The sequence below is a fragment of the Mytilus edulis genome, chromosome 10, assembly GCF_963676685.1.
Source record: "Mytilus edulis chromosome 10, xbMytEdul2.2, whole genome shotgun sequence".
Classification (NCBI taxonomy): domain Eukaryota; kingdom Metazoa; phylum Mollusca; class Bivalvia; order Mytilida; family Mytilidae; genus Mytilus; species Mytilus edulis.
This window is the reverse complement of record NC_092353.1, coordinates 40,353,416-40,368,266: the sequence shown is the minus strand read 5'-3', so window position 1 is coordinate 40,368,266 and position 14,851 is coordinate 40,353,416. Positions and strand designations below refer to the sequence as shown.

General features: G+C 33.5%; 1 protein-coding gene across 1 annotated transcript; it reads right to left on the bottom strand.

Annotated features, from left to right (window-relative positions):
• Positions 1 to 7,813: 7,813 nt before the first annotated feature.
• LOC139492767 (uncharacterized) lies at positions 7,814 to 10,744 on the bottom strand. Its single transcript, XM_071280917.1, has one exon. The coding sequence runs from the start codon at positions 10,742 to 10,744 to the stop codon at positions 7,814 to 7,816; it is 2,931 nt and encodes a 976-aa protein (XP_071137018.1).
• Between the last annotated feature and the right edge of the window lie 4,107 nt (positions 10,745 to 14,851).

Sequence of the window (14,851 nt, the reverse complement as noted above, 5' to 3'; positions counted from 1 at the left end):
TACAAAAATAAACAGGATGAAAAAACCATGATAACGAAAAAATTTATAAGTTATTAACAAAAATTATAATGCATAAATGTAGTTATGGTCCAAAACCAGGCCAAAACTACAAGTTACATAAAAATGTTTTTTCTTTAATTTCTTAATTTAAAATTACCAAATTATGTTTCAAATATATTTATTTACATTTTCCTAACTATAATACAAAACAATATACAACTTAAAAAGAACATTATAAATGTTACTTTATATCTCAATTAAAAGTAACTATGGTAGTTACTTTGTGCGCTATAGAGCTTGAAACAAATAAAGATGCTGACGTACGTTGGCAGCTTTCCAAAACAAAAATAGTTCACACAATTGGAAACTATGAAGTCAAGTATACAAAATGGCTTTCGGCTTTAAAATTAATTATTTAAAAAGAAAAAAAAGAGTTTTGATGTAAAAAATCGTTTGTTGAAATCTCAATGTATGATAATATGATAAAGATTCTTTAATGATCTGTCGGCTTAAAAATGAATTGTTTTAAAAAGAAAAAAAAAAGAGTTTTGATGTAAAAAATCGTTTGTTGAAATCTCAATGTATGATAACATGATAAAGATTCTTTCATGATCTGTCGGCTTAATTTAATGAATTGTTTTAAAGAAAAAAAAATGAGTTTTGATGTGAAAATTTTTGATAAAAGAAATAAAAGCTAAAACAAGTGTTTGCGCTATAACGCAACTAGTTGGATTATCAGGCAACATGTTTGCATTATACAGCAACAGGTTTGCGTAATTTCGCAAACTTTGTTTAAGATTTGCGTTATAACATAGAAAGAAATGAAGAACACAAAAATGTGTGGCACTAATACACTTTTGTATTACGGAGTAAAATAAAGTACTATTTAAAATACATACAATTTCTACGTATTTTAAATCAAATAAAAGGTTTCTACTACAATTTGTTGAACAGTATTGCACATAGGAGTATACCAAGAGTCCTTCAAGTACATACGTTCTCTATGATATGCATTGTAGGCCAGAACGGACCTGTAACACTTGAGTTATAACCTTTTAGACTTTTAGTGTTGTATTGGAATTGACATAATCCTTTTTTTTATTGCGCTTTATTGATTCTATCTAAATTTTTATAAATAATTAATGTCGCTAAAATGGGCATTAATAATTTCGATTTTCGCTAAACTTAACCTAGGGGATTTAAAATCTTGTGCTAATATGGGCATTTCCGGGATTCGGGATTTTCTCGCTGTATTGAAGACCCATTGGTGGACTAAAACTGTCTGATCTTTGGTCAGTTTGTTGTCTCTTTGACACATTCACCATTTCAATTCTGAATTTTATTGATCATTTAACTTAATTGTAAAACGCGTTAAAAATATTACGCTTAGATATTTGAAAACAGGCGAGTGACGTATAATTAGGAAGTTTATTCAATAAAGGCGGTACATCTTGATTAAATCAAGGATTTAGGAAGAATGCCTCATTACTATACTTATCCTGGATTAAACTAGTACATTTTAGATAACAAATCAATACGAATTTCATTAACTTTTTGTAATAACACAAACGAAGCTTTTCGGTTAATAAGATATGAGGACAGGTGCAATACTGTACTGTACGCATGTACGGAGAAGTTTATTCACAGAGCGTATTATTCATAATCGTGATTCGAACGTTCATTTTTTTTTTTACTTTTCTTTATAGCATATGGAGTTCAGCATTTTTTCCCCATTTTGGTAGGTTGTTCTATGCAGATATTTTATTTAATAAAAAAAAAAATGTCGGATAAACTTAATTTAACTTAAGTTAACTATTACGAAAACATCTTACAGGAGCGTCTTTCTTTTGATTTTTTTCTAAATATATCACATATTTTTGTAGCCTGTTTGTATTGTTTTTGCTTGAATACCAGACCGTGCTAGACCCTCTTGGGTATTCAAATGGCGTTAAAAAACCTTCTTCGTCATCGTCTCTTTTACAATACTATAAAACATTTAAAAAAAATAGGCTTTTGATAAACTACATGTATTGTGATTGACAAATACCTCCATTGTTCAATTAATTATACATTAATATACTAGGCAAAAAAGAAACGTTACATGCTTGTAAGATCGTTTAATTTTTTTATAACAACAATTAATAAAATAGTTAGCTAACATAATGTTAAAGAGAACAATAACAAGTTTTCTCTATTGAAAACAATATTGCACATTTTCGACATTTCAACAGGACGAATACAGAATTCTGGTTAACATATCAATACCTAGTATGACCACCTCTTGCATTTATGAACGCCTGACACCTCCGTCGCATGGAATCAACAAGATGTCGAATAAAGCTCATGTCATGGGATGTTGTTCCATTCCCTGAAAATTAAAGTTCTGTTCGGAGCTGGGCGAGCGTTTCCAGTGGATTTTGGCTATTTCTGATACGTCGTCCAAGTTCGGTACCTCCAAGTTCGAGATATTGCTGGCCGAGACAACACACGAATATGGTTATTCTCCAAAAAGTCATCGAAATATGTGCCACGTGACAACGGACGTTGTCCTGCTGAAAAACGTGGTTAAAACGATGTCTTCGGAAAAACGGGAGAACAACTGGAGCAAGAATTGCGTCCCTATACCTTGTTGCATTAAGGTTACCAACGATGATTTTGAGCTCGGTGCGTCCCAGGTAGGTTATTCCGTCCCATACATTGATTTTGCCAGCACCGATCTGGTTCCTGCACGCACGCATCAGAAAATCGTTCATTGCGCCTCCAGCAGACCCTGGCTCTGCCGTCGCTAAATTGAAAAGCGAAAATATTAATGTATAATTAATTGAACAATGGAGGTATTTGTCAATCACAATACATGTAGTTTATCAAAAGCCTATTTTTTTTAAATGTTTTATAGTATTGTAAAAGAGACGATGACGAAGAAGGTTTTTTAACGCCATTTGAATACGGATTTGATTCCGGAGATGAATGATGCGGATGTGCCTGTCTTGACGTAACGTCGTTTCACGTGGCCTGCCACTACGGGGGCGATCATTTGTTGTGCCAGTATCTTTAAGACGAGTCTTAAGCCTTGCAATAGTCATTCTAGAGACATTGAAATGATTTACAACCTGCACTTCAGCACTTGAGTCATTCCTGCTGACAACATCCTAATAGCTCGTTCTCTCTCATTTTGGCGTAGACGGGGCATTAACTTACGTGTAACTTTTTCATTTTTTAATGCGACCTTTTGTTAACAATCGTGTTCGACACCATTAATGACCAAAAGGACAACTCGATTCCATATCCATACAGAGATAAATCATTCAGGTTACTAGTTTTAATCATATAAAAAAAATATTTGAAATTAATATATTTTCAAATTATAAACCAATGTAACGTTTCTTTTTTTGCCTAGTATACTAAGGCTGTGTTCACATTGCCCTAAACTCGGTGTTGTGTAAATGTAACTCACACGTAAACTAAACAAAATTACAACAGTCTCCGGGACAAGTTTGCAATTCCGCTGAGTGCAAAAGTTGTCACCTTTATTTTTAGAGTTAAGTCAAAATGAAGTTGATAACTTGGTTGGCATTGGTTCCCTGATATTTGTCCTAAAAAATTTTGTCTCTAGCACCACTGTTGAAAAAGTTATGCTCCTTTTTTCAACAATTTCCTCAGAGGAAAAGTAGTTTTCCTCAAGGGAAATCAAATTTCCCTGAAGGAAAAAGATTTTTCCTCAAGGGAAATTGTTTTTTCCTCGAGGGAATTTGCTGCATAAACATTTCCTTTGAGGAAATTCTATTTCCTTAGAGGAAATTCTATTTCCTTGGAGGAAATTCTTTTTCCTTTGAGGAAATTTGCGGCTTCAAATTTTCCTTTGAGGAAATACTTTTTCCTGTGAGGAAATTTGTAGCTTCAAATTTTCCTTGAAGGAAAAACTTTTTCATGTGAGGAAATTGTTGACAAACACTTTTCCTTGAGGGAAAATTCAAGACATTAAATTTCCTCTAAGGAAATTATTGTTCTTTAAATTTCCTCTAAGGAAATTTCTAAACATCAAATTTCCCTTAAGGAAATGTTTTCCCCTATTTTTCCTCTATGGAAAATTCATGACGGTATAAATATAATTTTTCCTAGACTGAATTATTGATACAAAAGATAATTAAAAATTTAATACAAATTTTCATGGTGAGTATTTAACAAAAGGCTGACTGTTTAGCATGTTTAAGACAATACAATTATAAGCAAAACGCTATGAATATCATACCACTTGTGATGTTATTAATATTGTGCTCATATTTGCATATTAAATAAAATAAACACTTTTCATGTTAAATTAACTTGTCTTCTGTTTCAGCTGCTGTGTACAATTATTCGACCCCCTACATAACAGTTCAGTGCATAAATAATTCCATCCACAAGACATCTTCCTTCAATTGGTTGGATAAATTTTGGCAACTTGTTCTTCAAACATCTTCTCCGTATATTTGATATGATGGAGCCATGTACATGAATGGATAAGGCAGTTGTTTATTTCGACAACAAACATGACAAAGATACTATTTTTTTTTTATTTCTCCATAATCCATCAGTGAATATGTAGGTTGTTACATTTTACACAATTGTGTTCCTGTGCATCTTTGTTAGTACTCCAATTTGATAATAGCAATTTTGTAGAAGTTTTTCTATTTCTTTTTCCAGAAAAACACACAGTTCATTTCACATTATTTAATACAATTAGCACATTATGTAGAAAAGTATTAACAATTAAGTTTCTTCAGTATAGACCCTGCAGGACCTGTTGATGATCATAAAAACCAAGATATCTGACCTATAAATAAAAAAAATTTAAAAAAATGTTTAAATGGACAAAAAAAACAGCAATATAAATAAGCTTATTTTATCATGTTTAATGAACATTTTGAGAAACTTTCATTTGATCTTCGTACTTATGAGTTCTCTTATTTCAGTGCTTTGTGTCCAAATTTAATATTCGTTGTTTAGTGCCTTGCAGTGATATTTAAAGTTGAGCCACTTGCAATAGTTGTTATAGAATGTTCATATGTTGTGTAATTTGAACCAGTGTCAAATTTTATGGTAAAGTTGAGTGCTCACAGACATGATTTTTTTTTGTTTGTTATTGACTTTGAACATGTTGAACTAAATTGGATTGTTTAAATCTTTTCATATTGGGATCTTTATTAGCTGACCTATAAAGGAAGTGTTTTCTCATTATTGAAGGCCGGTCAATCATTGGCCTTTAATTTCTTGCATCCACTTTATTGAACTCTGGTGGATAAGTCACTCGTTTACCATGTATACCACATCTTCTTATTTTTATATAAGTCATCATTCAAAGGCAAATACTTTTATTTCTGTAATTCAGAAATTATCAAGAGGTTTTTAGTAATGCGAATAATGTGACTGGTGAGTATTAAAAAAATAAGAACTCATGTTTTGATAACAGAAACATATATATATATATACATGATATATATTGATCTTTATGCAGATTTTTTTTGTAATCACAATAAAGTTGTCCATTCGTGAAAAATCACAATAATAAATGCAAGCAATAATTTCTGAATTTACATGTATATAGAAGTGGTCTTACCGTTTAGGCCTTGTTGTATTCTGTTTATCTTGTTTTGCCACTCATTTTTATTGTAACTGTTTATATTTTTCATTATTTTTCTATATTTCTTGTCCATGTTGTCCTAAACCTAAAAAGGGTAAAGACTATTATTAAACATCAGTATGTGTTTTTCTTTATATACAATAATATTTTGAAAGAATGGAATATTTGTGCTATTTCATTTTACAGACTTTTTGCCAGTTATCATTTTCAAAGACTTTCACCCTGGTCAATAGTTTAAAAACAAACATTCCCATACGTTTTCTTCGTTTTCTTCGTGTTTGTACTAATTTTTCATTGGACATCAAAGACATGATTCGCATATTCTAATATGATATGTTTGCTTGACTACATTTAACTCTGAAATATTGTTTACAGTATAATCTGCATGTGTCTCACTTGTCAGAATTTCAAATTAATATATATTACTTACAGAAGCAATTAAACAAGAGGCTCTCAAGAGCCTGAAGTGCTCACTTGAAATTTTCTGCATCAATCTTCCATTTGTGATCATTTTAAATCCCAATGTTCCATTTTAGCCATGTAACTATAAAGTGACTATGTTTCTTGACCTAAAAGGAAATAAAATACAAACTTTAAACTAGTTACTCTGAAACTCATTCAGTCCAAGTTTGGCTGTAATATATTCTGCAATGTCACTTCAAAGGAGGAGATTCTTTAGAGTATTGAGTAAACTAGATGAACAAATTGTGAAAAATTGTCTTTAAAAGGCAATAACTCCTTATGGGGTCAATTGACAATTTTTGGTGTATTAATATCATATTTGTAGACTTTACTTTCCGAATTATATTTGTTGTTTACAGTATATCTTTATTAGAAATAAGATTCAAGATAATAACCAATAAAAATGCTACGCATGGCTCAGCTTGATATGACTGTGCAGGTTGAACCCTGTACAGTTGGGGCAAGTATGGACACAACATTTAAGCTTGATACAGCTCTGAATTTTGAATTTGGATTGTGATTCAATATTTGACACAGCATAGGTTTCTGACACAGAATGAATGTGGTCCAAGTAATTAAAAATTTTAAATTAACAATTAACCTCTAATATGGTCCAATATTCAAAATCTTAATACATGGTTAGATGCAGCATATCACCATGATCAAAGAACCCCAATAATTCATTTTTTGATGAAATCAAATAAAGTTCAAGTTTGGACTCTTCAGACCTCCATGTGGACCATGCAATTTGATAACGGGCCAAATTATCAAAAATCTAAATGAATGGTTAGATTCAGCATGTTCCCCATATCAAAGAACCCCATATATTCAATTTTTGTTGAAATTAAACAAAGTAAAATTTATTTTGAACCCCTGTTTGGACCAACTTGATAACTGGGTCCATAATAAAAAATCTAAGTAAATATTCAGATTCAGCATATTCATGATATTAAAGAACACTAAGAATTTAAATATTGTTAAAATCAAAATAAGTTAAATTTTGGACCCTTTGGACCTTTTGGACCAATTTAAACAGGACCAAAAAATTAAGAATCTAAATACACAGTTAGGCCAGGATTTTTTAATTTGTTGGTTTACGGATCCGCCGACCCGATTTTTCCGATTTCCAGAATAAAAATAAAATTGACTTTTCATGCTTTTTTATTCCCGCCGACCCTAACAAATGAATTATCCCTGAAAAATAATTAAATTTTTGTTTTTTATGAAATGAAATGCATTAATCACTAACAAAATTGATAACACTTTCTGTTGTGAAAAAATAAAACTTCCAGTTTACGTTTCTAAAAATAGACAAATCAATTATAACTGACCTTGAATTGTCGTTTGCGCAAATAATATTGCGGAACGAAACTTGTGTTTAAAACCAATTACACAATAAGTTCGTTTCCCTTATTTGTCATCAGTCCGTAAGATGCATCATCTCATAAAAATAGACTTGTCCAAATGTGGACAGGGTAAAGGCGTCAAGTTGAAGTACTGAATATTAACAAATCATTTGGAATTTTCTTGTTTCATAGATAATAAAAAAATTATCGTCCATTTGGATAAAAAAACGGGAATGCGAGACAACAGATTAACCCGATAATCTCGTTTTCCTGATCCTGATCCTAAGGTCAATAATTGACACTACTGTTCTCTGTGTGCTATCTTCCTCCTCTTATGGTACACCGTTGCTCGAGGTAATATCTCGCGGTACTTTGGTATACTTGTTTAGGCGCAGGATCGGGAATCAGGGATTGCAAGTTCTTGGAATCTCCCTGATTTTGTAATATATTCCCCTACAATTTGCGATGTTGCTTCGTAAGTTTCTCTTTTTGGTGGTGCTAGTATTGACTGTATATTTGTTGGATCGATGTTAAGTAGTTCCATTTGTCTTCGCATGTCCTCTCTTTCTTGTTGGTATCTTGGGCAGTATAGCAGGAAGTGTTCTGATGTTTCTTCTTCTCCGCATTCACAATATGGCGTGAGGGATAGACCGATTTGGTTTCTGTATTTGTTAAGTCTGCTGTAGCCCGTTCTTATTTCTGACAATATTCTTCCTATTTGGTTGTTAGGCTTGTCTAGTTGTGCGTCCTTACCAACGATAGGAATTAGGTTGAAAAGCTGTCTTCCAGTTTCACTAATTGTCCATCTGCTTTGCCATTTGAGTTTTGTAGACATCTTGACTGCACATCTTACATCTGACATGGTTATGACATTATACTGATCATTTAGTGATGAGGCCTCTTTTGCAGCGTCTTTTGCCAACTGGTCCGCTATCTCGTCCCCGGCTATATTAGCATGGCCTGGGATCCAAGATAGGGTTGTTAGTATGCCGTGTCTTAAGAGCGTTCCCATGCATTCTTTGATATCAGTAATTGTGTCGATGTAGTTAGAAGATTTCCAGTTCAGAGTCAAGATGCCTACAGCAGTCTGGCTATCTGACAGTATTTTAAGCTCAGAAAACTGGTCCTTTATAGTCGTTATACAGTGCTCCAGGACCATTAGTATGGCTACTAGTTCAGCAAGAAGTATCGATCCTCTATTAGCTACTGGCCTCTTTAGACTTATGCCTTGGCTATTTCCAGAATATACTACTGCTCCTGCCCCACATGGTCCCGGGTTACCTTGACATGAACCATCAGTGAATGCCACTACTGTTGAGTCTGTGCTGTCTCCTAATAGGTCCTTTACAACCTGTTTACTTTCAACAGTTTGTTCGGCTGTTCTGTTCTTTGAGCTACCTAGACGACTCCAATAACTTGGTGATCTCCTTAGCATGACATCTACACCAGCTTTGTATGTGAATTCTGGTTCTATAAGTTTGATGTCAACTTTCGTGGCTTTGAACATGTCTATGGATTGGTTTATAGCTTTACCAAATGGAGAATCCTGTTGTTCATAGGTTGCGTTGTTTGTTAAATACTGTTCTAGTTGTTGTTTAATTGGTTCTGCTATGTTCTTTGATTGTATTTTTGCCAGTTCACGTACTGATATTTCCTCTATTCTGAGGTCTATGGGTTGTATGTTGGCTTCAACTTCCATTGCCTCTCTACCTGATGTTCCTGGTAGTCCTAGGCATATTGACAAGCCTTTTCTTTGTACAGCTTCTAATTTCTTCATATTCTCTGCAGATGTTATTTGCCAGACTGGGCATGCATACTCCATGATAGATCTAACCATGCTGTTGTATATTTGGAGTAGTTTTGATCTTGATATTCCTCCCATGCCCTTAATATCTCTAATTACATATATTGCATTATTTGCCCTCTTCTGCATCAGATTGATGTGGGTGTCAAATTTAAGCTTCTCGTCTAGAGTTACTCCAAGTAGCTTCGGTGTTGGACTATATCTATAGGAGAAGGAGTTGACTTTTAATGTTTTCTGCTCTGCATCTGTGTTGCCTTTTGAGAATAGGCATACTTCACACTTTTCCAGGTTTACATTAATTCTCCATTTTTCTGTCCATTTTAAAATAGTTTTGACATCCTCTGAAGTTCTTTCTTTCATTTCCTTTATGTCTTTCCCCTTATGCCATAAAGTGCCATCATCTGCAAACTTGCAATTTTCTCCTTTTGTGTTATCCATTATATCAGCTATGAATATGTTAAACAAGGTGGGTGATAGTACTGACCCTTGTGGCAAGCCGATTTTGGTATCAAATTGTTCTCCAAAGAAGTTATTCAGCATACATCTGGCTGTTCGATTTGTGAGAAAGCTGTTTATCCATAACCAGGTTTTTCCCTTTATCCCAAGTTTATGCAGCTTGATCATTAACCCCTCACGCCATATTGAGTCATATGCCTTTTCAAGGTCCACTAGCCATGCAAGAGTTGATTCATCCTCATTGAAACCATCAGCTATTGTTTGGACTAACCGAAGTAGAGCATTGGTGGTTGAGTGATTCTTTCTGAACCCTTCTTGAGTTAAATCAATCAATCTGTGACCCTCAATATATGCCACAATGCGTTCTAGGATGACTCTCTCCATTAGTTTGCATATAATGCAAGTTAGGCTGATTGGTCTGTAAGAAGAGGATGAGTAATAGCTGGTTTTTCCTGGTTTTCTTAGAAATTTTACATCTGCCATTTTCCATTCTGTTGGTAATTCCCCTTTTTGCCATATGATGTTCATCATTGTTACTAAGGCTTCTGTAAATTTGTCACCTGCATGCTTATAGAATTCAGCAAACTGCTGATCTGGTCCTGGGGCAGTCCCCGTGCGAAGGCGGTATATCGCTGCTTCTACCTCGTCTTTGTCTATTTCTCTATCAAAGCCTTCTCTATGTTGATCTGTTTCATTTGCTGCCTGATACATGTTATTTAGTTCTTTGTATTCTTTGTTGATACTATCATAAAATTCTTTATCAAATGACTCATCCTTTAGGTGGCTACCTCCAAAGAAAATTTTTTGTAGAAGTTCAACTTTACTTTTGTTGTCAAATATTGGATCTTTATTTTCAACAATTAATGGGAGTACTGAGTTATCTTCTGTTTTCCTGGACATCTTTTTGTACGTGTTCCAGAAGTCTTTTGAGTTTTTAGCCTGATTTAGTTGGTTTACGAGGTTATTACTCCATTCTTCTTGTGCATCTTCCTTTGCCTTGTCAAAGTTGTCTTCTGCAATGATGAGTCTTTGTTTGTTTTGTGGAATGTTCCTCATTCTGTATTGTTTCTGGCAGTGATTTAGGTGTTTTTTGGCAGATGTTACTGAGCTACTCCACCAGCATGGCTTTTGGTGTTTTCTTGGTTTAATTTCTTTATATGGGATCATTTCTTTTTGTGTTGCATTTATGATGTCAGCAAATGACTGGTAAATATGGTCAACTGAGTTGTTATTTGCTGGCCTGTTTTCCAACCATTCACCAAACCTTTCTTCTGTGACACGTTTCCACTCTTCCCAATCTACCTTGTTAAGTTGCCATATGGACGAGTCTATTAGGTTTTTGACACGTGTGTTGAAACTTATTTTCGTACGACGTTTTTACATTTTTTTCTTTATCAGTTTTCGTGCTTGAAGATCATTATTCACCAAGTTTTCTGGATTGATAAAGAGCTACGCGAATTTATTTTTCTTGTTTCTGAAATGACGATTTAATTTCGTCTTTGTCCGTGCACCCCCCCTTTTTTTTTATTAGACAATGTCATGCGATGTTTATAACAGTTGAGCAATATTATTTCATCGAACTAAAATTGAAGAAATGATGATAAAATAGCACAACAAACATATTGTTAGAAAGGTGAAATATATATTGATTTTGCATATTTTTCTGTCTTCAAAGAAGATTTTTTTTTTTTTTTCCCCGACCGACCGACCCGACTTTTTCATGGGGAAAATCCGTAAACCATCAAATTAAAAAACCGTGGCCTTAGTTTTGGCATATCAAAGAACCCCCATAATTCAATTTCTATAAAATCAAAAAATGTTTAATTTTGGAACCTTTTGGTCCCTAAAAACATGTAAAATGCATAATTCCTAAACTCTGGACAAAAACTCCCAAAATAAATCCCAACCTTCCTTTTTATTTGAATTTCATAGATTTCTATTAACTTATCCTAAAGTAATTATGCGAAAACCAAATGGCTTCGGACAACGACTACACGATACCAATATACCATGATATATGATCACAAAAAACTTTTTGCGGTCGTATAAACACTGCAATATTTCCTTAAAATCACCAATCTAGTGGCAGCAACCCAACAATGGGTTGTTACAACTTGTCTGAAAATTTAATGTTGATAGAAATTCACCTATAATAAACAACTAACTCTGTGTCAGATTTGCTCTTAATCCTTTAATTTGGGTTTGAGATAAAAGCCAAAACTACCTTTCCTCCTATGTTTTTATTTAATATGTTTAGCCATGATCACAATGTTTTCTGACGAAAAAGAAAACAAAACAACAAGAGTGCACACGTTGAAATGTCGCGCCTTCTTTACTAATCATTGATATTATGTTGATAGTCCTAAATATAAAGCTTTATCATTGTTTATTACAACTGTCACTTAAATTTAACATTAACCAAGAAAACTAAACATTGACCAATGAACCCTGAAAAATAGGTCAAGGTTAGATGAGCCATGCCAGGCAGGCATGTGCACCTAATAATCCTTCCATACAACATATGGGTGATATCTTCTTGCGCCAAAAAGTAACTCATTTGCTCCACAACTTAATTGCGCCAATACTTCTTTTGCACCACCTTATTTTCAAAACTATAGGTATCATTTGCGCCAATAAAATAATCATCTTATTTCGCCAATTTTATTTATTTTTATTTATATATAACAACGTAATGATTGACTTCCCGACTCTTTTATACGGGCTTGGACCGGCAGTTTACCGACTGGCGGGTTAAAGCCATTTTAATAACAAAACATATGCTGAATTAAAACTTTCACTCGTACATATATAGTTTTTAAAAACCATAAAAATGTCTCTGTTCATCATTGAATTAAAGGCTGGTATTTGTAGCTGAAAATACATATATTCCCTTCTGCTTACTTATCCACTCATTAGTTGTTGATACTTTTCATGAGCAAGATCAAATCAACATGACTTAAAAACAAAGTCTGGAAAGAGGTCTCTGACTGTTTTGTGCATTTTATCTTCAAAATCTAGATGAATGGTGGTATCATTGGAGGTCAGATTAATCTTCTTGCAAATGAAGTAAGGGAAACATTTTCTTGTAACACGCTTCTGATTTTGACGGCAACAGACAACATACTAAGGGAATATAATGTCCATTCTTAAACATGTTAAAGCCATGTATAGAATAAAGTTGTATGAATATGATCTAATTCTCCATTCAAAATAATTGTACACGATTCATCTGTGAATATACTAGCACAACACGACTTAACTGTACATCTTGACATATTGACTCGTGAAAAAATATTCTATTACTAAACAATTAATTTTTTTGGTGAGTTTACTAAAATTTGATGAGTGTTCAGTTAAATCTTAAGTGGAAAGGTTGAATATAGTACAAGTATGATATAGGTAAAACATGTACAGTTTATGATATAGGTAAAAAATATTTACAGGTAAATGTGGCGCAATTTCATTTCATTTATTGGCGCAATTAATACCATTAAAATAAAAGAGAGTGGCAATTAATACCTTTTCAAAACTGCAATTGGCGCAAATTGATTCTGCCCCAACAAATACAGCTGATCTATTGCTTATAGTTTAAGAAAACAGACCAAAACACAAAAACTTAACACTGAGCAATGAACCTTGAAAATGAGGTCAAGGTCAAATAAAACCTAGGTGACTGATATATAGATTATAAAATATTTCCATACATCAAATATAGTTGACCTATTGCATATAGTATTAGAAAAAAAAAGACCAAAACTCAAAATCTTAACTTTGACCACTGAACCATGAAAATGAGGTAAAGGTCAGATGACACCTGCCAGCTTAACATGTACATCTTTTAATCATTCCATACACCAATTATAGTAGACCTATTGCATACAGTATGAGAAAAACAGACCAAAACACAAAAACTTAACTATAACCACTGAACCATGAAAATGAGGTCAAGGTCAGATGACACCTGCCAGTTGGACATGTACACCTTACATTACTTCCATACACCGCATATACTAGACCTATTGCTTATAGTATCTGAGATATGGACTTGACCACCAAAACTTAACCTTGTTCACTGATCCATGAAATGAGGTTGAGGTCAAGTGAAAGCTGTCTGACGGGCATTAGGACCTTACAAGGTACACACATACCAAATATAGTTATCCTATTACTTATAATGAGAGAGAATTTAACATTACAAAAAATCTTAACTTTTTTTTCAAGTAATCACTGAACCATGAAAATGAGGTCAAGGACTTTGGACATGTGACTGACGGAAACTTTGTAACATGAGGCATCCATATATACAAAGTATGAAGCATCCTGGTCTTCCACCTTCTAAAATATAAAGCTTTTAAGAAGTTAGCTAACACCGCCGCCGGATCACTATCCCTATGTTGAGCTTGCTTTCTGCAACAAAAGTTGCAGGCTCGACAAAAACTGTTTTAGATACCCATAGATATAACATGAAGGATCATTCAGCTTAAGTTTGGTAGAAATTGGTTAGGTAGTTTTAGAAGAGAACACCAGACAGACGACGACGAACAACAACAGAGTTGGCAGATCCAAGGAGGGGGGAACCACCCCTTTTCTTTTGCCGAGCAATGCATTTGAATGGGAGCATATAGTTGTAACCCCATTTACTCTTGGTTTGGACCCGCACCTTTTAAAATGGCTGGATTCGCCTCTGATCAACATTATAAAAAAATCTATAAGCTATGACTCAAAATAAGGATAATTTTATCTTTAAAGGGTCTATAATTAAGTTTGACATACTAATATTTTACCTTTTCAAACTATACCAAACCACTACTTTACCTAAAAAAAGTTGCCACATTCATCCAATTTAATTTCATCCCTTACTTGCTATTTCATCCATAATATTTTAAGAAATAAATTTGGAAGGAGTATGATTTTAATTTGCAAGTTATACACTATCCAAACTAGAGACCTAATAGAGTAGATATACTTGACTAATTTTAATTCTAATTTTGATTAATTAATAATTGGCTGTGAACTCAGATTTAAGGGAATAGATGACAGTTTACCAGCAATAGCACATACATTAAAGACTATATGGTCATTCTTATTTTTAAACTTTGGGTGTTCATTTTTTAATGTTTAAGGCTAACAATTTCAACTACCGGTACATATATCCAGATTTGA